At 30.8% G+C, this 24,686-nt stretch overlaps 2 protein-coding genes across 4 annotated transcripts; one reads left to right on the top strand and one right to left on the bottom strand.

Moving 5' to 3' along the window:
• The first annotated feature begins 1,151 nt into the window (after window positions 1–1,151).
• Window positions 1,152–6,031, top strand: LOC116032357 (nuclear intron maturase 1, mitochondrial-like). 3 transcript variants are annotated; one of them, XM_031274860.1, is made up of 6 exons: window positions 1,152–1,284; window positions 1,537–1,649; window positions 2,447–4,544; window positions 4,810–5,003; window positions 5,102–5,460; window positions 5,647–6,031. In XM_031274860.1, exon 3 carries the CDS (start codon window positions 2,474–2,476, stop codon window positions 4,541–4,543), a length of 2,070 nt encoding a protein of 689 aa, XP_031130720.1. In that variant the 5' UTR covers window positions 1,152–1,284; window positions 1,537–1,649; window positions 2,447–2,473; the 3' UTR covers window position 4,544; window positions 4,810–5,003; window positions 5,102–5,460; window positions 5,647–6,031. The 3 variants fall into 3 exon arrangements, with proteins under 3 accessions (XP_031130720.1, XP_031130724.1, XP_031130721.1); XM_031274864.1 differs by having other exon boundaries at window positions 2,450–4,544; XM_031274861.1 differs by having other exon boundaries at window positions 1,152–1,256.
• A 13,377-nt stretch (window positions 6,032–19,408) lies between these two features.
• Window positions 19,409–20,179, bottom strand: LOC116031904. Its single transcript, XM_031274256.1, has one exon. The coding sequence runs from the start codon at window positions 20,106–20,108 to the stop codon at window positions 19,659–19,661; it is 450 nt and encodes a 149-aa protein (XP_031130116.1). The 5' UTR covers window positions 20,109–20,179; the 3' UTR covers window positions 19,409–19,658.
• Window positions 20,180–24,686: the final 4,507 nt, after the last annotated feature.

The raw sequence follows: 24,686 nt of genomic DNA on the forward strand, positions 1-24,686 counted from the left end.
TGAACTTCAATATTAATCAAAACCAATTTACTTATGAATTAATTATATAAATGGGTCATGTGTTCGAGTTTCAGTGTGACAATATTGACTCTTTGTGTTTTAATAGGTTGAGAAAATAAATATGAACAGATACTATATTGTAACAGAGTCAGTAGTACTAAAAAGAAATTATATAAATGTGATGGTATGGAAAAACCAATATGTTAATTGAGCTGTGTCAGTACGACAGTACGAATTGAATATGGATTAGTTTGAGTATAGTACGAGCTTTTTTTTTATTTCATTAGGAGGGGGTTACCCAAAGACATGCACGGAGGTTATGCATTACAAACATCTCGCCAAGTTGGGAGACCAGCGATATCATCCTCTAGTAGGCCTAATATTACATTCGGTGGATCGAATAGGACCGACATTCCTTTAGGGAATCCCGTGGCCAGTTTAGCAAGAGAATCCGCTGCTTGGTTTTGTTCTCTTGCGATATATGCAATATGCCAAGACTCATGCTACTTAGCTCTCTTTTGCATATGAGATTGGATGTACAGAATTACATACTAGAATACACAGAATCAATGAAAAGGATACACATCATATAAACCTAAGTATTATCTCTTATGTTCTATCATGTATGGTATTGGAAATCAATAATGTACAGAATTACATACTAGAATACATAAAATCAATGATTAGAACACACAAAATATCACAACAGAATGCACAGAATATCATCACAAAATACACAAAACTTATCTTATTAGTTAAGGCCGAACGAAAAACGGAAAAACCGTTAATTAAAAGAATCAAAACGACATCGTTTTAGATCCGAGTGCACAATGCATTGTACATCCTGGTCCACTATATAAATTGCCTATATATAATTTATTAATTTTAAACTCAAATTAAATAAGCTTAAAATTTAAAGCAAGTCTTTAACGCTTTAAATAAACCAAATATGCTCAAATTAATTGACCTAATTGGGCCATGCAAGGCCCAACTAAAACCCACAAACCTGATTATTTAATTCATCACAACAACATATATAGGCTCAATTTTTTAATAATAAGCCCAGGTCTGGCATAATTGGGCAGACCCGGCCCAAGCCCTTTATCCCTCCATTTTTAATCAGCCTCAGCCCTCAAGTCTACGGCCGTTGGATTGACGACGCACAGGAACTCCTCCTCCCTGCGGGAAACGACGCCCCTTTCTGGTCGCCGGTGCTCACCGCGTCAAGCACTCCGGTCAGAGAGTTCTACACTCCGGTGAGCCCTCACTGTCGTCAACCTGTCGGTAATATACTAAATTACTAATATGTTATTTTTATTTCTTTTACTGGTAATATTTTATTAGGTAAATTTGTATGATATTGTTCTGTTAATAAATTATTTTACTGTTAATCTTTTAATTTTTATGTTATTTTTATGATATCATAGTGGTGAATGATATTAAACTGGAATTTTTGTATATCCACTTCTGATTAAATGGATAAAGTAGCAATTTGTTTGTTGAAGAATGGTCTTAATGTGGTGGGTGGAATTGCAGGGGAGAAAAAATGACTAAATTCAGAACTTTGGCATGTCTGTGCCGGTCCTCTTATTTCCCTACCTGCTGTGGGAACCAGAGTGGTGTATTTCTCCCAAGGCCATAGCAAGCAGGTTATTTTCATTCTCTCCCTCCTAGCTTATCACAATTTCTTCTCAAGCTTTGCTTAGCTTTGTTATCAATTCCTTTGCAATTCTTCCATAAGGAGGACACATCTAAACTGGAATTCGTTCCAGTTTAACTGTAATTCTATTCCAATAAGACTGGAAGGAATTCCAGTTCCTTCTAGTACATGGCCATGTGTTGAATTGTTTTTGAATTGTGTTTGAATTGTTTTGTTGTTATGTAATATTCTGTGTATATTTTCTGTAAATTAAGTATTCGATAATCCAGTTTACTGGTTTAATGATTAGTCCACTATTCTAGCATCACTGTATCGGTATGTTGTATATATACATACATCTCCAAAAAAAATATTTTCGGTATATTGTATGTAAATTAAGTACTCCATAATCCATATGATTTTTTGGTCAAGTATTCCCGTATCAGTATGCTGTATATATACATATAGCCCCAAAAAAATTATTCTGTGTATATTGTCTGTATTTTGTGTATATTCTGTGTATATTATCTTTAAATTAAGTACTCTATAATCCATATGGTTTATTGGTTTAATGATTATTCCACTATTCCAGTATGTTGAATGCTATTGATTCCAAAATTTCAAATTTCAATATGCTATTAGTCAACTGCTTGAAGTTTGAATTAGTAAATTGTAATGTAGCAGGATTGATTAATGATAAACTTTGTATTGTAATTTATAATGTATTTTATATTTGAATCATATTATCAATGTTTGATATTTTGTCATTGACATTTTTGAATTTATTTGACATTCGCCCACACTCAGTAGGATCTGCCCCGGTTACACGGAGAAATGTCATTGAGAACAAAAATCAAACGCTTTATGAGCACCACCTCGGTATGCTCCTTTTCCCGCCAGTACCGTCCCAACCGCCGCCATTCTCTTCCACCGCCGGTGGCTAGCCCACCTCTACAGCAAGACCCACACAGCCTCCTCAAGGAAGACCCAATTGAAGTGTTATCCAACCTCTGGGTCAAGACCTTCTCGCAACCGGGAAAGCCCTTCACCAACCTCACCGGCTTCCTCTCGAAGCTGGACCTATGGGTCCTCGCCTACCAGCGCACCTGCGCTCACGTCACCGGCTCCTTTCCTCCTCGCAATGCACTCCACACGCACATCCTCTCCGACCTCGTCTCCCTCCGGAACGCTGTCGTTTCGGGCAAATTCATCTGGAATGACAAGATGCATCCTATAATTCGGGGGCCCAATGAGAGGCCCATTTCGACACTCTCACGCCGCCAACTCAATTCCCTCCTCACCTCCAAAACCCCGGCATTTCAGGATCGGATAGTTCAGGAAACTCTTCTGATGATTCTTGAGCCGATTTTCGAGCCCATGTTTTCTCCTAAGTCGCATGCTTTTCGTCCTGGCAGGAACCCCCATACGGTCATTCGGACCATCAGAAGTAACTTTGCTGGGTATTTGTGGTTTTTGAGAGGCGATGCTAGTGATATTTTCAACAATGTTGGTGTCAATATTGTGATGGATTGCATCGGAAAAGCTGTGAAAGATAAGAAGGTGATAAGCTTGATTAAATCAGGGTTGAGCGCTGCTGCGTGCACTCGAGTTAGAGGGGTAGATGAAGAAGAGAAGATGGAGAAGAAGAAGAAGAAAGTCCATACAAAGAAAAGAATTTTGAAGGCAAATGAGCCAAAGCCAGACCCGTATTGGTTGAGAACATTCTATGATTTTTCTCCGGAGGAGGCTGCAAAGGTACCAAATTATGGTTATTGTGGAATTCTTAGTCCATTGCTAGCTAATATATGTGTTAATGAGCTTGATCATATGATGGAAGAAAAGATAGTTGAGTTCTTTAGGCCTTGTGAGCAGGACAGTATTTGGAAATATTCTATTGATGATGGTTGTCACAATCCATCTTGGCCCGAGTTTGTTCCTTCCAGTGGGAAGGGAAAGACCAGGAAGATGGACTATATTCGGTTTGGGGGTCATTTCTTGATTGGCATTAGAGGGTCTAGACAGGATGCTATGGATATTAGAAAGGAGATAATTGAGTTTTGTGATAGGGAGTATGGGGTAAGATTGGATAATTCAAAGATTGAAATTGAGCACATTAGTAGGGGAATTCAATTCTTGGATCACATAATTTGTCGCCGTGTTATATACCCTACACTTCGTTACACAGCATCTGGTGGAAACATTGTGAGTGAGAAAGGTGTAGGCTCTTTGCTTTCCGTCACAGCCAGCTTACAGCAATGTATTCGCCAGTTTAGGCAGCTGAAGCTTGTGAAGGGTGATAAAGATCCAGAACCACTACCTTGCACACCAATGCTTTATTCGGGTCAAGCCCATACTAATGCTCAAATGAACAAGTTACTCGAAACTCTGGCTGATTGGTATAGATTTGCGGATAATAGGAGAAAAGTGGTAGGTTTCTGTGCTTATGTTATCCGGAGCTCTCTGGCTAAGTTATATGCTGCAAGATATAGATTGAAATCTCGTGCCAAGGTATATAAGATTGCTTCGCGTGATCTAAGTCGTCCCTTAAGGGAGCATACTAACAATTCTGCACCTGAGTATTCTGATCTTTTGAGGATGGGACTTGTTGATGCGATTGAAGGTGTTCAGTTCTCTCGCACGTCTTTCATCCCATCCTGTGACTACACTCCATTCCCCAGAAATTGGATCCCTGATCACGAGAGAGTGTTGCATGAGTATGCCAAATTACAAGATCCAAAATTTTTCTGTGAACTGCTTAAGTCGGTGAAAAGGCAATCTATATCTTTACCTCAAGATGAGGTATCTGAAATTGTTTGGGACTACAAGACACTTGGGGTACAAAGCCATCGATTTGGTGGTGATAAAAAGTTGGAAAATCTTTCACAGGAAATTATGCTAGCATGAGGTGAGAGGAGTTGATATATAAATAAATAAATAAATATTTATTTTTTTGAATGCTATTGACTCTATTACATTGTAGTATCTGTTCATCTATACTAGGTTGAAGCACAAAGAGTCAACCACACCTCCACTGAGGCTCGATCACATGACCTCCCGTATAGGAGAGTCACTACATGCCATCTGAGCACAAGGTGCTTGGCATATATATATATATATATTGATATATTTCTATATCTATGAGCTAACTTTTTATTCCCACACATATGCAGGCCTTTGGAAGGGCAGCTGCAATATAACTATTTGGAGAAATAGGGGTTTTATTTGGAAGGCAGCAACTGTTTGCTGCATTAAGGGTTGAGATTTCTCAAATATAGAGGTTTGAGCAGAAGAGCAACTTTGATGAACATTCTTCATGCAAATACAGAATACGAACGCATTATTATGAACAATCAATCTGTTACAGGTGAACATACAAGAATGTAGATGTATTATTCTGAAGTCTTTTCCATTCCAATTCTGCAGAATGAAGCTCATTATAGGCTATTTTTTGTCATAAAATAGAAACTGCAAACATTAGGCTCTGAGGACCACGAAAAAGACCCACACTTGGTCTTCAGCAATACTGTTGGTAGTGAATTGCGAGGAGAGAGGTAATATGCACGAGATAATTTGCAGAAATGCAGGTCTGAAATGGATACAAGTTTAGCTGATGCTAGGGGAATCTTGAGGTGGCTAAGAGTCTGGTGAAAGGAGTAAACAGCGTAAATAGAACTGATGCAACAGGGTGGACAGCAAAGGCTCTAGTAGAACGTGAATGACCGACCTGTTACAAAGTTTTGAAGACCAAAACAAATTTGGGGTTTTTAGAAGCAAGCTAATAAACCTACCTGGTTCTATGGAAGAGTTTTTCACAATAGCAGGTAAGCCTTTTATTTGATCTCCATATACAATGCAAAGTAACCTGGAAAGTTGATGGGTTAAGCTAGAAATATTATTTATAATCTGGAAATGGAAATAAAAACTAAAAAGAATGTAGTATGGTAAATGGTTGTACCACTTGTGTGTTCCTTAATAGATGAGTTTGTCACCCTCAACTTATTTTGCAGGTCAGAGAATGCAGAATTAGATGACTCCATATGGTGGATAAGGGACAAGAAATTCTGGCCCACATAGGCTTATGGACCACATATTTTTATTTATGGTCCGCATAGTTGTGTGGACCATAGTCCATGAATAATGATTCGGCTGCAGGCTAACCAATAAAATAAAATAAAATAAAAAGCCGCAGGCTGCAGCTGGCAATTAGGAAATGCGAAAATTTGTTATTCAGAAATTTTGTTGCCACTGAAAAATGGATGCAACCATCTGACTTATACTTATTTAGTTGATTTATTGGTTGAAATAAGACTATTAATAAATGTATGTGCAATTCTGTGACTCACATTTTTGTCCAAAATAGTTGATACGAAACATGATATTCATGTGCATTAGTGATTTTCCCTTGTTATTTTGTTAATTTGCATTTAAATATTGACTTTTATTAATTTATTAGTATTTTATATGCACGATGCGCAAATATATATGCCTAATATTAATACACAATGTTAAAATTTTAATTATATTAAAATATTTTTTTTTAAATAAGAGTATATAATTTTTTTTTTTAAATTTATAGTTGTAGAATTTGTAGTTGATAAATTCAACATATTATATCATCATTGAAAGACAAATAATTATGATATGATTAATATTATTAAAGTAAGAATTTTAGATATTATGATAAATTACTAAATATAATATAGTAATATTTAATTAAAAGCTAAATGAAATCAAACATATTTTGCCAACTACTATGTAGTGTGATCACTCTGATTAATATTTCAAATGGATTGTCATAGGTTATAAGTTTGAATATTAGCCAATGAGTTGGTCCATGAAGCTTGCTAACTCATGTAGTAATCATTATGTCATGGACCACCATGATTCACTTTGTAAAGTGAACCATTGATATAAGGTACATTTTTGAACCATTGACATAAGGTACATTTTTGAAGTTATATTATTTGAATACTGAAGATTTATAATTTGAGATATCATTAAATAATAAATAAATATTCAATACATAAATAATGTATATTTGATATAATCTAAATTAAAAAGAAACATTTATTTATGATTCACAATATAATTTACCCTGACATGGGGCGGGTTAGGGCTAGAGAAGTATAGCTTGTGGGCTTTGCAGTTCAGCCCATGAAAATTCTAGCCAGTGGTTGGGAGTTTAAGCCCACATTATCACCCTCAATAGTTATACTATAACTCTGTCACAATTAAGCATTCAGTATGTAAAAGGTGTATTTTGGATTCGAGTTCACCTTGAATCCACAAAATAATTTTCATCACCCCTTCAGTTTAATATTGAAAATGGTCCATGCCCTAACTTACATCAAATTATATCATAGGCAAATGTCCACTTTGCATGTAGATTTTGGTCCAAAATGACAACAACATAGAACATGATGTAGAAATAATGTGTTTTGGTTTAGTCTTATTATGTCATAAATCATTAACATGCTTGACACGAATAAATATGAAACACGCATTGTCAAATTAAACACCATGCTCAAGGCTCTAGGAGTAGTTGTTAAATAAATAATACAATAATTAGAATACTTATCCTCCCATCCAATTACGAGTGTTTCACATGTGTTTGCTTGTACTTTACCCAATTCATTAATAACATTGCCATAACTTGTAAGAAATGACGATGTGACATTTATTTTAACTTGTGGAAGCATTGAATGATGATGATTCGGTGTGTGTTAGTCCACCAAGGGTGTGTTTTGGTAACTAGGAAAAATGAGTCATTTTTAGAAAATAGATTTATTTTGTGTTTCATTGCATTTTGAAAAACTGTCTTAGTGTGTTTGGTTCATTTTCTGAAAAATGAATAGAATTGTATAATTAAATATTTTAATTAAGTTTTTTAGAATATACAATATTTATAATAATATTAATATTAAATATAATTTTATTTTGTAAAAATTTAAAAAGAAAAAGGAAAATAAAAAAATATCACTAGTTTTCGACGAAAATCAGACATATGGTTTCCAAACCAAGGCTTTCACTCTTGGAAACTATTTGGAAAATGACTTCTGTCAAATTTTGGCGGAAGTCATTTTCTTAAAAAACAAGCATATTTTTTCAAGTCAACGGAAAATATTTTTAATTGACTTGATTTTTCAGACATATTCAACACTAAAATTATTTTTCGAGTTTTCAAATATATCCTAACTCACAGGCTAGAGTATTTTATTTATTTATTTTTTTTTTTTGGAAAGAGGTTGGAGTTAATGATATGCATTTGCTACTTCAACCAAATCTTTAATCTTTTGCATCATTTGATTAGATTTTATCACATGGACCCACCCACCCTAGCCTAGGATAGATGATAGATCTCTTAATGCATGTGTAGTATTGGCACATTGTATTGTGTACTGTAATACCGTGTAATTTACGAATATGAAGAGTTATAATACTTGAATATACAATATTTTTTAGCTAAAAATGGAAGAATTACAATTTTTATCCCTCTAACTTTTATATCATGTTTGATTTACAGAATGAATTTTAAGGAAATATAAATTCTTTCGTAAGGAATGAAATATGAAAGGAATAGAACAAGAATTGTATTCTATTGTTTGGTTCGTTGAAAGGATAAACTTTATAAATGTTGTTGTAGTGTTTGGTTGATTTAATAAATATAAATGTAATATGTTTTCAAAAGACATAAATACCTATACAAAATATAATAATAATAATAATAATAATAATAATTATTATTATTATTATTATAATATTACATATGATTTTTAAATTGCAAAATGATACTTTTTTCAGTTTCTCTCTCTGAATTATGCGCATATAACATTTTTTTCCTGAATTATTCATATATTCACATTTGTCCTCTCAAATATTTTAAAAGTAACGATTTTTTCCCTCAATGCTAATTAGATTTTTAAATTGTTAAAAATAAGAGCAAAATAGGTATTTCAAGTCAATTTCCTTCTACACCAAATTATTGTTTATATGTGGGAATCATAATTAATACAAAAAAAAAAAAAAAAAGAGACACCATTTTGAAAATCATATTAAAAAAATTAAACTCTATATACATTCATCATAGAATCAGATAAATATAAAAGAAAAAAACAACATAAAAATTGTGATAGGGAGAAAAAAAAACCTAAACAAATTTTAGGTTTAATTGAGGGTAAAATATAAAATACGACGTAACAAATTTAGGTTATTCCTGAGAGGCTAAGAACTCATGAATAGTCTAATACGGAGTATGTACTAGGGTAGAATAGCTATACAATCGCCTTGCATGGGAAATAGCTCATCATTACTGAGAATAATATTTCCAGGAATAAAAGGCATTACCAAACAATAGAATATGCTTATTCCCTAGAAATATAATTATATTCTAAGTCTATTTCTTGAATCAAACACATTGTTAGCCTCTCTAAATTACTAGTAAAGTGAAGATTTTTGATCATTCTATTAAAATTTGTTACTTAAAAAAAATTAATTGACCAAATCTACTAATAATATTATATTACATCTTATTTGTCTTCATCCACAAAAAGGTTAGTTCTAGAATATTGTTAATTTTCTATTTTTTTTTATCGTACACTTCTAATAATTGGTTCGTTAACTATTAGTTTTGTTCTAAATTTTGTCCTAACTTTTGTCGTCCACTAAGAAATTCATTTGGAGGCAAAAAATATATAATTCAGCATTTCATGTCATTTAACTATTAATATAAATGAAAAGTCTAGGTTTAATTTAATTAAATTCCTATAGGTCAATATATTTAAATAGCGTTAAGCAAATACTTATATATTGTTCAGTTATTGTGAAGTTATTACATTTTTATGACGTGAAAAAGGCTTGCAATATTTGACGTTATTAGTGAGCTGGGGGAGAAGAAAGGTGCATGTGAAATGTTGATTTTGACATTTTTGCCCTAATAACTAAAGCTTCCAAAACGAATTTATTAACAAAGGACTAAGTTTAAAACAAAATTGATAGTCAAATGACCAATTATAGTCAAATTTGAGGATAAAAATTTAATGGTATGCGTTGTTTGCCACTAACTTGCGGAATCGGAGTGCTATTTAAGCAAAACAAGAAAAAAAAAATATGAGTTCAACTTTCAATAGTAAATCCAGTCAATAAAGATTCTTGAGAAGCAATAAAAAATTTTGACACATCATTATGAAAGGATAAAAAAAACTTCACTTCACTGATAATTCAATGACTAAAAGTAGTGTTGTGTATAATGTAAGTATTAAATATGCTATTATCTTATAATAATTCTCTCATGAAAAATTGGGCACTAAGGTCTACCTTACGTTGTGAATTATGATTCAGAAATAATTTTCAAATTTTGTACATGTAATTAACACATTATTATGTACATACAATTAACTGTTTCTGTACATGTAAACAAATTAAAGGCACATCACAGGGTAATTACACACACAACATGATAACTACAGATCCATGCATATATAAACTGTTAACTACATGTAGAAAATATGTGAATTGCAGATACATAACAGGTTAACCAATATCTTATGTGTCTGTAGTTAATATATTCTGTACATGCAATTAACAGTTTATGTGTCTGTAGTTATTATGTTATGTGTCTGTTATTACTGTGTTATGTGCTATCAATTTGTTTATAGGTACAATAATTATTAACTATAGGTACAAAATATATTAACTGCAAACACATAATTTTTTAATCAAAATTCACAATGCAATATGAACTCAGATCCATATTATAACAATGGGAAAAATTGAACCCAAGTTCATCACAAGATTATTGATCCAAAACTTTTTGGAGCTTGTCTTAAAATATTGATGAATTTAATATTGTTTTTGGGATCTATGAGTTTATCATTAATACTCTTGCATCTCCATCTCAATCCGTGTCACGCATAGTCAACATAAACATTACAATCACATGCATAGCGCTTTCAAATTAAATTATGCAAACCTCCCACCTGTATTCTATTTTAAGCATATTGATAAAATATGTATGTTATTTTTTCTCAAAATAATTAAGATACAATTAATACCTGGTTGTTGAGATTATCACTTTAAGATTACAATAAATTTTACTTTTAGTCATCAACTATGATGTGTAAATCTCCAAACCAGTTGTCTCACTTAAAAAGGTGTCTACGATTTAGTGAGGACATTAGTCACTGTGTTTGACAGTGGAAACCCTGAGTACACCCTTAAAAAAATCAATTATTGTGAAATTGACACATTTAATTATATTGTTTTAATTTTGTCTCATTACATTATTAAACTTTATTTTTTTTTTGAAACAATCATTTATTTTCATTTATTTGATCCAATTAGTTCTCACTTTAGATTTATATGAGTTTTTTTCCACTTTTGGTTCTATGACTTTAGTGTTTCCGTCAATTTAGGTACACGACTTTCATTCATGACATAAGTAGTGCTTGACTTTGATTTTTTTTTCCACTTTTAGTCATTGACTTTGATTTGTTTTCCACTTTTAGTCCTTTTGGCCATCCAAGCGACAACTTTTAATTGGAATCAACAAACTATTGTGCCATTAAGGGTAAAAGTGTCTTTTGATAAAGCCCTAAATATATTTATAAATAAAATCAGAGAAAAAATAGGAAAAAGAAACATTACTTGCTTATTTTGCTTCGCTTTTTAAGCGATAACTTTTAATCAGAATCAACAAATTGTTGTGCCATTAAGGGTAAAATTGCCTATTCATAAATCCCTAAATACATTAAACGTTATTTACCCTTAATGGCACAACAGTTTGTTGATTTCAATTAAAAGTTGTCAGATGGCCGAAAGGACTAAAAGTGGAAAAAAAAAATCAAAGTCAAGGACTAAAAGTGGCAAAAAAATTAAAGTCAAGCACTACTTATGTCAGGAATGAAAGTCGTGTGCCTAAATTGACGGAGGCACTAAAGTCATAGGACCAAAAGTGGAAAAAAACTTAAATTTATATCATTTCACATTTAACAAAGAAGGCTAATTGATGCACTCCATCTCAACTAAAATTTAACTTGAATTGATGGCTAAACTGCACATTTATGTTTACATATTATATGCTCAACATGTCCCTTCATGTGTGGGAATCGATTACTTTTGACGGGGTTTAAACAATATGTGAGCCATAATCTCTTTTTATCAGCAATCTTTTATATGGGGTTGGTTATGATACCAAATTAAAACATGTGTTTTATCTCAACTAAAAACCTAAATTAATAATTTGACTGTACATTTGTATTCATTACATGTTATTATTCAATTAATTAGCACTATAGTCTTTATATGAAATCCTCAATCCACATGTAATGTGTGAATAATGACAGTTGTGTACCATAGTCAGTAGCTAGATATGGATAAGGGGACATGGAATACATATGGTGAACTACCATAATGGTTAAAGAGCCTAACATATTGCTAGGTTAAGACATAATTGAACATGCCATGATATTATTAGGATCTCATATAAGTCTTTATGACCCTAACCCGTAAATAGACCCTTATGGGCGTCTAAAATTTCTTTTTGTTTATGACCAATGCCCTAATTAGTTCTATACATGTGGCCCTTTATTAGGAAAAGAATTACAATAGCTAAATGATAGTGGGTAATATCGGTTAGCCACATACCCTAGTTACCGGATCTAATTCCCCATGAAACATAATAAATTTGGCATATTTTGACCAATTCAAGGATTACTTCTCACCACTTGAGAATTTTGATTACTTTGCTTTCAACCGTACCCACTTTGAGCGACTTCGACTTGAATTGCTTCTTCAATCAATTATCATAACCACGTAGACACGTAGGGTTCCTAGTCTTAGTACATTTTATTGTTCATTGAACCGTCCCAGTGGAGCCATGGACAGGCCATTAAAAACCAGAAAGTGACTCATGGAAACAGACTACTCCTCGGGGGTCTGACATCACAGGAAAATATGTTTTGAACAAAGAATTGAGTAAAAGACATGAGAGCAACCACAACAATTAATTTTGTATTTTTTATTTCCAATGCCATGCAAGGGAGGGGAGGAAAAATGAGGCAAAAAAAAAAAAAAAAAATTGACAAGAAAAGGTAAAAACAAATTTTTAAAAAATTAAATTTATGAGCCTAGCATGGCTCGTGCAGTACATGTGCCATGCTGGGTCCAAGCCCGCAACAGCTTTCTCTTATTTCCTCATTCTATGGGTTTCACAAAAAAATTGATTTTAAAGGAGCAAAATTTTGAAAAAAAAAAGTTTCATCTCAAATTTTTTGTTAAGAAAAACCTCCCCAAGAATTACTATTGGTGGTGCTTTAAATTTCATTGCCAGTGGGACAATACCTTTCGTGCAATTGAATACCTTTCGTGCGATTGAAGCATGTGTTTCATCTCAACTAAAAATCTAAACTGATAGTTGATGGGCTCCAAGTAACATATGAACCAATTAAATTGACCTTTGGCATGTGATCGCGTAATTTGCCGGGTTGGCACTACGGTTTTCTTGGATCGTCGGCAGGCTTCCTTTGGTGTTGTCCTTCTATCTGATAGGGGAGTATTTGGTTGCTAAGAATGGTGTGTTATGCTCTCTGGATGACCCTCACACGACAGAAGCACTACCTGTCAAAGAAGCCTTGTCTTGGCTCAAAGAGGAAGGATGACAAATGGTTACATACGGTGGAGTTGGATTGTCTTAATTGTCTCATCTCCTTAATGTTTCATCCCTAGATTATTCCTATGCTGGTTGTGTTATTGAGGGATGTCGTATGTTAGTTAGATAATTTGATTCAGTGTCTTTTTTATTCTAGATCAACGAATGTGCTAGTCTACACTCGAACGTTATTGTTCCCACTAGCATAGCTTAGCTTGTATCCAACATCTTTTCACGATTTCTTAATGGATGAGTTAGGGTTTATTTAAAGAAAAATTGAAATATGTATTTCATCTCAATTAAAAGGCTAAACTGATAGTTGAATTGCACATTTATGTTTATATATTATATGTTCAAATTTCGTAGAATGATGTCTGAAATCAATCGATGTTGTGCGGATCATTCACTCTAGTTACATCCTCGGAACCTTGCCTTTTGGTGCTTGGATATCGTTTGAACTTTCCGACAATGGTCATAGGCTAGAATAGCTAATATAGGCTAGCTTACTTGCTAACTTTAATTTCGCCTTCAACACGAATGTTGTGATAATCCGGAGTTTTAACTCTTTAACAATTTTTTTTAATAGGAGATTTCTCTTTTTCCTTAGATAAGAAAAGAGTGATGGGGTGATTTAATATGACTATCAATGACTTTGTTCATAAGCTAATAATAAGATCTTTTATTAAAGAAAATGTGGTGGTATAGTATATAAGATAATTAATTAAGGTTGCTTTTAGGAGTAATCTTTCTATCTAACTAGAAAGATCATAAAAGACAAAAGATCGATGCTTTTGAATTCTTCTAAGAGTTTTCTTCTCCCTTCTCATATTCACGCTTTATAAACTTACTATTAACACTCACATTCGTAAATCCCATGCATAAATTTAAAAACATCTTGTCGGACAAACAACGTAACTAAAATGAAATAAGTAAAAGAAAGCAAGAACGTTGATTTTGGTTGTATAGAAATGCAAACCGTGTTGTGTTTTTTCACGCATTGCCACCACGGAACTTATTTCTAAAATTTAATAAATCGTAAAAGACGGAAGAGAAAGAAATTTGCTTCATGCAATGATAAATTGTCTTTAATGGATACTTCAACTTATACTAAGCTTTTATTTGTACTTATTCTCAAATATTTATTAAACATAGTGTCTTGAGTAATAAATATAAAACTTTTCATTATTTCTTTTACTTTTATTCTTATAAATTTACAAAAATAACATATACTATCATTATTTAATTAAATTTCGACTATCTCTCCACTTTTATCATTTTTGCCTGGCCTATTTTCTTTCATCTTTTTGTTCCTTTTCTATTTTTTTTTAATAAAAATTTCTCCTTTTGTAAAATTTATATTTCATCTCATTCGTCCATAAGTATTGTTAACTTATTGTTGTTATTGTTGTCACCATCACTTAAAATTAAAATTCGAAATTCTCTTACAACTAATTAAAAAATTAGAATATTAAAACCAACTTACAATCTTACATAATGCATATTACATCTAATTTTATAATGTAAACTATACAAATATATTATAAAAATTATTATATAATATTCTTCAATAATTAATTTCAAATTAAATACATAGAATTGTTTAGTATATTAAATTTTTTTTACTTGAATATTTTCCAAAAAAAAAGTTTTTAAAATTGTTATTACTACACATACAAATATTTGTTTTATCATTTATAAACTTATTTAACAATTAATTTTATCAAATACTTTTATTTTTAATTAACCAATTTAAAAGTTTTTAATTTTCAATTTCTAATTGCAAACTTTTTAACTTTGTTTTAAGCAATTTCCAACTTTCAACTACAGCTAGACATGCCAGAGCCGTAGCCAACTATCTTTCTCGTTTATTTGGTTAAAGAAACTATCTCTCCTAGAAGTTGCATGCACCATTTGATCATTAATTAAATGCATTTACTCGTCAACTTCCTATCACAAGCTAGGACAAGACGTTGAAATTATTACTCCGTATTATTATTATTATTATTATTAGAGAAAAGGATCAAATAGACCCCTAAATTATACATCAAAAGTCAATTAGACCCCTAAATTTTTAAAATGGTCAATTAAACTCTCAAACTTGTCATTTTTGGTCAAATAGATCAAATTTATCGGTAACCATCAGGTTACCGGTCAAAAATTACTAAAAGTCTAGTCTTTGTGTTCAACCTTTTACAGTGACATTTTTGTAATTTACTGTACAACTTTTAACACTATACTATACACTTTTTAATAATAGACAATGCATTTCTAAATAACTTTTAAAAATATTAGCGAAAAAACTAAATTGTACACCTAAATCGTAAATGTTAAACCCGTATAGTAAAAAGTGAACCCCTAGACCAAAAAAAAAAAAAAAAAACTCAATCATAAACTCTAAAATCCAAACCCTAAGTGCACTACACTTTCATATGTTACAAAGTGCAAATTTTAATACTAAGAATAAACTTTTTAATATTTTACCGTGCATTTTTTTTTTAACAACATAATGTGCATTTTTGAAAATTCTGAGAAGTGCACAATATAATGTTAAAAGTTGCATGGTAAAGTTGATAATAATTACGATAATGTCATCACATTTAAAAAAAAAATAAAATTGACATGATCCGTTTGATTTTTTTCAAATATAAGGTTAATATTCGTTTTCTCTTGGGAGTGTGTTCTCACTTTTCATATGACCCTCTCCATATACATACATACATACATACATACATACATACATATATATATATATATATATACACACACTAATATTCAAGTGCATCCACCTGTTCAATTCCCGGGAGTCCCATGAGACCCTACGTAAATGCACACAAGCTACTACACAAATGCACACAAGGTAGCTTGTGTGGATTCATGCTGAGCGAATTGCACAAAATCTAGTCTGTGTGCATTATATTCCTATAGTAGTTTGTATACATTTGAAGAGTCTCACGGGACTTATGAGAATAGGTGGTCTCATTTGATTATTACTATACACACTAGTTATAATAATGTTCAATAATAAACATAAAAAGTTAGTAAAATTAAATAATTAAAATAAATAAAGACACATAAGTCTTATTATAAATATTAAAAGGGGAATTTTTAATTTTTTATGATAAGAAATATAATTGTATATCATAATTTTTTTAAATGCATTGAATTAGTCAGTATTGTGTTCCAAAAAGATTAGATATAGGTTTTAGCAAACGCAATTTGTATGTTTTTCTTCATAAAATTTTCTATTATAATTAGATTTTAACATTCATACCATAATAAATGAAACATAAATGTTTTGTTGATAATAAGCCAGTGATGCATATATTCCACATCAAATAAGATACAAAATGAAAAAACATAACTCTTTTACCCCAAAAAATGAATTTTTAATTTAAAAAATTTAAAATAAATACAATTTAATTATTCAAAAGAAGAAAATCATATTTTATTGAAAGTACATATACACATATGTATGTGTGTTTATATTTTACATCGTGAGGGTATGTATGTATGTACCACACAAAGAACACACACAAAAAAAAAGCATTTAATAACACTTATTCTATTAACAAAATTTTAATTCCAATTAAGGACTAATGTTAAAATAAAGATCAAAACGAAAATGCAAAGGGTAAAATTGGAAAAACAACCACTTGATGATATAACATATATTACTAACACAATTTTCATTCCAGTTAAATACTAACATTATTGCTTTTGTAATATTTTACTAATTATAGACATGCACATCGTGCGACTGAAAATGTCCAATAAATAAAAAAAAAAGATAATAAAATTATATGATTGAAGTAAATGAACAAACACATAAATCGTATAACTATTAGATGATGAAATTAAATTTTGATATTTTATGATAATAAAAATTATTATATCTCATAGATTTTTAAAAACTACATTGAATTTAGACATTTAGTAGCTAGATATTGTGTTTCAAAATGATTACACTTTTTGCAGGTGAAAATCATTTTTTCTTATAATTTTATTGCTTTTTTTTTTTAATTTTTATAATTGAAGTTTTAATATTGATACTAGAAAAAATAGCACAATAACGTTTTGTTGGCAAAAAGATAATAATGCATATTTTCTACATCAAGTAAATTAGTAAAATAAGAATGAATGACAAACTCTTTTTTTAGTGAGCTTTTAATTTATTTTGTACTTTACATGGTGAGGGTAAAATTGTCAAAAAAAAAAAAAGAAGAAGCAAATATTGAGGGATATAATTGGTAAAAAGGTATTAATATACATTGCAAAAAAAAAAAAAAAACACCCATGAAATGCACCATTTAATCATTAATAATTTTTTTTTAATAAATATTCTAGTTAAGGACTAATGTTAAAAAAATCTCAAAATGAAAAATGTGAAGGGTAAAACTGGAAAGAAAATGTAAAAGCATAACACACAAAACATATATATAAAACTAACAATTAATACAACTTATATTATCTATACATTTTTTTTTTTATTTCAGTTAAGAAATAACATCATTGTCTCTTATTAAATTGACTATGATACTAAACTGAAAGATGTGTTTTGCGGTTTTGCCTCAACTAAAGACTAAGCTAATAGTTGAATTGCACATTAATGTTTATATATTAGATACTAGTAAATTACTCATGGGATGTAACAATAAATTTTTTTATTATATATTTAGATAATAAAATTAAAGATTAAATTATAAACAATTTTAATATTTGAAAGTGTATATTTATTTGATTATAAGATTAATGCAAAAGTATAACCCAATTAATTAAACAATATATGACTTGGTTGTCTGCAATTATCTTGGAAAAATCAATATTGTAATATGATTTAGGCAATCATATTATTACTAAAATAAATATGAGAACAAAGTGGTAAATAATTTAAAACCGCATTAAGCTGTGAAAAAAATTAAAATAAACTTTATTTTAATGTTGTTTTAAATCACCTGATTCGCTACAATTCTCTTTGAAATTTGGAACTGTAATATAATTTAGGCAAATTATATTATGAATTTATAATAGTTGTAAAAAATATGGTGAAAAGGAAAAAATAAAGATCGATTAGTTTTGATTATTATTTAATAATATTTTAATGTACTTTTGATTTTCATTTATTACTTTGAAAGTAATGCATTCATGGCTAGTGAATTTTCTTGTCTTCGTAAATAGTAAAAACAAAAATGGGAAATCATATATTAAAATTTAAGATAACTTGTAAAACACCAAAGACCTTGTGGTAAGCGCCATAGCTATGTCCCTCCCAAGTGAGAGGTTATAGGTTCGATGTTGGCTCTTTGTGCTTCAGTTGATTGCAAATTTTAACCAATTTGGTTATGCAAAATTAACGGAGGACCAAATTAGTTAAATTTTTCAAAGTCGATGGACTTAATTGGACACGAAAAATTGTCAATGACCAAATTGGTAATTTCGCAATAATCGAGAGACCATATTGGTAATAAACTCTTGTTAGAATTAAGGACTAAATTGAAAAACTTCACTATAGTTGAAGTCTAAATTGGGTCAAACCACTATAGTTGAAGCCTAAATTAGATATTAATAGAGGGAAAATTATCAAACTATCCTAACAAAAAGACTTAATTATGTAAAATCATCGAAACACAACACTCAATTAAGCACAAAAAATCATTTAAGACTAAATCGAGGAAATTAAATATTGAAGACTAAATAGGGCATTAACTCATATCAATGACATCATTTAGAGTATTCAAAATGGGATAAAAAGTGTAGGAATCCCTGGTATAACTCATTACCAAAAATGCTAAGTACTTGTAGTTTTTATTTTTATTTTTATTTTGCGTGTAACCATAGATTTGTCAAGGCTACACATAAAATTGCAAGAATAGTCATATTTGTGCCATATGGAGATTCAGAGGCTGTGAGTTTTAAAGTAAAGTTATAATATATTTTTTTAGTTTTGTTTTTTTTTGTCGGACCACGTTCTGAGTAAATTTTAACTGTAGAGACATACTTGACTAATCCTCATTTGCACCGGTACGGTCCAATTAAGGGAGAGACAAAGTGTTGACTAGATTGATTTTTCTATACGAGATGGGAGTTTGAGAATGCACCGTCACTCACGCCAAGTAAACTAGTTAAAATAAAGTTATAGTTGTTGTAGTATCTCTGTTAATTTAAATTTAAAGAGAGTAATTACAAACTCTGTAAAATGGAGCCATAATACAGAAAATTGTAATTAATCAGACAAGGTAAACACAAATAATTCAATAATAACATGCATCATAATTATTAAAAAGAAAAAGAAAAACAGAAAAGAAGAAAATGGGGGGAAAGAGTTTCAGTATAATTTATTTGTTTCCCGGAATACCCCTCCGACCGACGCCGGAGAAATCATTTCTCGTTGGCTTCTTCTTCCGCTTCGAAAGCCGAGACGGGGTAGGACCTAGAGAGGCCGGCCGGGGTAGCAAACATGATTTTTCCGGCGTCAGGGTCGGGAATGGAGATGTAAGAGAGAGTAACCCAGATGAGGAGCTCCTTGGACTTCACGCCGGTCACGTGTTTCATCCGCCGCTCCTCCACGAAGGCCGTGACCTCGCTGTCGTACCACACGAGTTTCCCGATCTTCTTAAACTTGTGCTCCTTCGCCTTCTTTTGCTTCAGCCACACGAACCCGGATTCCGGGTTCCGACCCACCTCCAGGATGTCGTCTAGTGGGAGGAGCCCCGACGGCATGTTGATCTCCCGGAGGAGCTCCAGGGTCTTCTCCTTGCACACCGCCGGATCGGTGTAGATCTCCGCGTTTTCGCGGTGGGTCGAGATGAGTTCTTGAGACGACGACATTTTCAGCTGAGCGGCGGCGCGTAGGTCAGTGAGTGATTAAATGGATCGGATTTTCCTACTGATAGATAGATAGATATATTGTGTTAGAAAATTTGGGGTTTATTTATAACGGGTGTGGGGGTAGCGAAGTTACAATAATGCCCTCCCCCCCTAATTTTTCCTTTCTTTTTTCTTTATATTCTTTAATAACAGGAAAAATGCAATTTTAATAACTCAATTATTGATTGCTAGGGATTTTAGTTCTCAACTTTTACTGTGATAATATACCCCCTAATTCTTTTAAAAAATTATATTTTTAACCCTAGAGCAACAAAACTGTTAAACTCTATTAAAATTTTATACTTAGTACCGGGATAATTTAAAATTTTATTATCTTTGTTCTTTATAGCATTTTTAGTTTTGCTATTTCATCTGCAAAATAGAAATTTGAGAACATTTTTCGCTAAATTTTCCATTTTCACTTGTCGCACATCGTCCCTATTTTTCCTACATGACTCTGTCAAAATCATGTTTTTATTTTTATTTTTTATTTAACAAATGAAATATCAAGACTAAATAAGATTATAAATAAAGAAGAAATAGTAAAAAGTATTAAAATACTTATGTAATAAGTAAAATTTTTATAGAGTTTAATAGGTTTATTGTTTTATGGGTTAAAACTGTAAATTTTTTGAAGGGTTATGGGTGTATATTACAATGGTAAAAAGTTAGAGAATAAAACCGTTAGCAAAGAACAATTGAAGGATTAAAATTGCATTTTTCACTTCATTAATTGCTACTTTTCAAGTTGAAAAAGTTTGTTGAGCCACCATTAAAAAGGGGTTCATAAGAAGATTAATTTATGAGTAAATTACATAATATTATTTTTTATGTAACAATTTCAAATTTCATACCTAGCTTCACATTTAAAATTTATTAGAAATATAAAGTTCAAACAATATCATCATGCATAAACCTAAACATTTTGCATAGTGATAGATTCCATCTTTTCCCTCAACATTTGAATCTTAACTTCATCTTCATTTCTATCCGTTTCAATTAGAGATGTCAATCGAAGAAACCTACTCGATTTTAAGTTAGTGCATTTAAACCATCAAGTTAATTAAATGACTGATTATATATTTTTTTATCGGGTTCAATTTTTTTATTTTTTTATTTTTTTAAATTCTAACTCACTAATTTTTTGATCGTTGCGTTTCAACTTATTGATTTCAGGTTAAATTGACTTCCTAATTGCTTTTTAAATTTTCGTAATAATTTGTATTTTCTTTTATAAAAAGGTTGGTAGAACCCTTGATCTTATGCTAACAATTAGGGATTATAATTTTGTGGGCATTTAATATGCATGAATAAGCATTTTTTGGACCGATGAGTCACCCATTGTGGATGTTGACATGTTGTTGAGTTTTGAAAATATCATTCATGTATACCCCTCTCTAATCAATTTTGCTTAACTGATTTTAATGTTTTTGAGTGCTTTTCTTGGGATACCATCTCATATATTCTTATTCGTGAGATGGGTCAAGTCAATATAGAAATGAAATACTTATATCGAAAAATGTAACTAATTAGAAATAAGGAAAAATGTAATACTTTTAAATCAAAATGTAAAAAGATCACATTTTTCTCAAAGGTATGACGTTTTCTCTTATAAGTAACAAACACTTTATTCGAAATTAGTATTACATTTTTATCTTGACTTGACCCATCTCATGAACAAGGATCCGTGAGATGGTCTTACACAAGTTTTTGCCCTAGTCAAAATTTTATCGTCCGGGGAAAAAACATAGTAATGTTAGAATAATTTACAAGGTAGTATATGTTCTATATTTTCTCCTATCACCAAGATTTGAACCTATGATCACCTATTTGAAATGATAACCGAGATATCATCACATTACATGTTAGTTGCCATATGTGCATAGTATTAGATGAAGAAATGCCGTTGAATGCAATAAAGGAGACCCGTGTCACACCAAACAGCATCAATGCATCAAATTAAAATGGGCCTACTTTCCATCAAATTTGGTGAGGAAATAAATGAAAAATGCAGAAATTTACTAGAGATTATATATTTTTGTTACACATCGTTAATTGATTGGGTGAAATGATAAATAATAAAAAAATATTTAATAGGTGGAGTACGATTCTCGTTGAGATGTTGCACATCATCTTTTTTGTGCGGTTTACTTCTCCTATCTACTTTGCAAGCTAGAATAAAGAAATTAAATTTATCTAATATACATATTTTATTTGGATATCGGCTAGCTGCAGATTTCCCTTGTAAAAAAAAAAAAATTAAACAAACAAATCTACACTCAATGTAGTAAAATACCAATGATCAATTACCACGGCAAACATTTAAAATTTGATAACATTAGCGAGCTGATAATATTCATTATTGGAAACTGGAACAAAATTTGAGTCTAGTTGAACCAGGCCAGTTTCATATATATGTTGAATTATATCTTCAATTGGGTTGTATTTTGAGCTATTTAAGTTATGAAGATTAGATAAATCTTCATATTAATTAAATATTTGATATTCCCCTGTATGTGTTTACTATTATTTAGTCAATCCAACTCCTCTTCGCCCCGGCCCCCGACAAAGCATTAAATCATGAACTCAACTGAACACAAAGGCGTAATGAGCCCTCCTCACTTTGAGAGATTGCTCCCACGCTGTCATTGGTGAGACTCAATCCTTGCCCTTTCTTCCCAAACTTCACCCCTGCGACCAGTTGAGCTGCCCATGTGGGCAACTCCAGCAAATTATGCTATGGACGCGAGTCCACCTTGCAAGGTGAATCCGAGTCTATGTTCACAAATTTAGAACTCTATGTTCACAATTTTAGAACTCTATATTTACAATTTTAGATCTCAATATATACAAAATTACATTACTCAATATTCACAATTTTTGAACTCTATATTCACAATTTGAGTTAATTCCATTTTTGGTCCTAGATTTATAGGTGACATTCCACTTTTAGTCATTTTTTTTCAAAACAGCCACTTTTGATCCTAGTATTATAGTGGCATGACCATTTTTGGTCCTCTATCAACAAAACAATTTAAATTTCGTCAAATACAAGAACATTTCAGTCTTCAATTTTGATTTTGTTTCAAAAAATAAATATAAAAAATATAGCGGGTCAACTTACTTTGTATAAAAAGGATCAAAATGTCATTGTATTTAACAGCATTTCAATGATTTTCTTAACGGAGGACCAAAAATGGTCATGCCACAATAATACTAGGACCAAAAGTGGATGTTTTGAAAAAAAAGGACTAAAAGTGGAATGCCACCTATAAATCTATGACCAAAAATGGAATTAACTCTTCACAATTTTGTCATATAGATTTAAAAATTGTGTTATACTATTGAACATAGAGTTTTGATACTTTTGAACATAGAGTTATGAAATTGTAAACATAGAGTTATAAAATTGTGAACATAGAGTTATGAAATTGTGAACGTAGATCTATGAAATTGTGAACATGAAGTTATAAAACTGTGAACATGAAGTTATGAAATTGTGAACATGGGGTTATGAAATTATGAATATAGAGTTATGAAATTGTGAACATAGACCTCGGTCCATCTTGCAAGGTGGACCCGGGTCCATGGCATAACTCTTTTTCTTCTTCTGGCTATTTTCTTGATTTTTTTTATAATTTTTAAATTTGACTTTTTATGTTTAATATTAGTTTTTATGTAGTTTCTAAATATATGAATTTTATGTTCTAACACAAAATTAAATATTTTAAAAAATTGAATTGTAAATAATTTTAATCTATTCTCGTTAATTAATCAAACTAGACACATAAAATAGGCAAAGAGAGTTTATTATAAATATAAATATCTACTATACTAATAAGAGCCAAAGAGAGTTAGGCCTAAAATGGGTAGAAAAAACGGCGGTCAAATTATTTAATCAAATGGACGGTTCAGATGAATTATTTAATCAAATAAATGGTTAAGATAATTCATATTAATATTATCAATAGAGATTACCTAATTTAACCTTACTTTTATGATTATCCGTTAAGTTTTCCGTTAAATATTCTCTTCTCCGTTAATATTCCGTTAACTTTTAACTTACCCATTAATTTCTATAAGAAAGGTCTTAAGTTCGAACCTCATCTCAATCAAATTTGATATAATTAAGTCTCTCACTCTATTTTACTCTTATTAAATTAAATAAATTAGTAGCTACAACAAAAAATGATACATATGTATTTCTTTAGTTTAGAATTATGTGTCTACAATACCTTTATTTGAAAAAAATTATTCATTATCAAAAAATTAAATTAAATAAGAGAAATAATTTCATTAGTTATATTGTCTTTATTTTCTCTCATGCAAAGATTCTTTACATTCAAATTTATCAATTGATATTCATTACATTGTCCATTATCTTATTTTTACAATATCTTGTAATTAAATATCAAAGTTATAGTACAAAATAATGTTATATATTTATTACCAAGTATTTTATTAATACTATGAAAAAAAATTTAAAATAATTTGAAGCTAATTATATTAACTACTTGGGGATTGGTTGACAAAGAGAGT

Source organism: Ipomoea triloba, chromosome 10, assembly GCF_003576645.1.
Source record: "Ipomoea triloba cultivar NCNSP0323 chromosome 10, ASM357664v1".
Classification (NCBI taxonomy): domain Eukaryota; kingdom Viridiplantae; phylum Streptophyta; class Magnoliopsida; order Solanales; family Convolvulaceae; genus Ipomoea; species Ipomoea triloba.

What these genes read in the sequence shown, in the direction of transcription:
- LOC116032357 (XM_031274860.1), top strand. Translation starts at nt 2,474, where the DNA reads ATGTCATTGAGAACAAAAATCAAACGCTTTATGAGCACCACCTCGGTA.
- LOC116031904 (XM_031274256.1), bottom strand. Translation starts at nt 20,108, where the DNA reads ATGTCGTCGTCTCAAGAACTCATCTCGACCCACCGCGAAAACGCGGAG.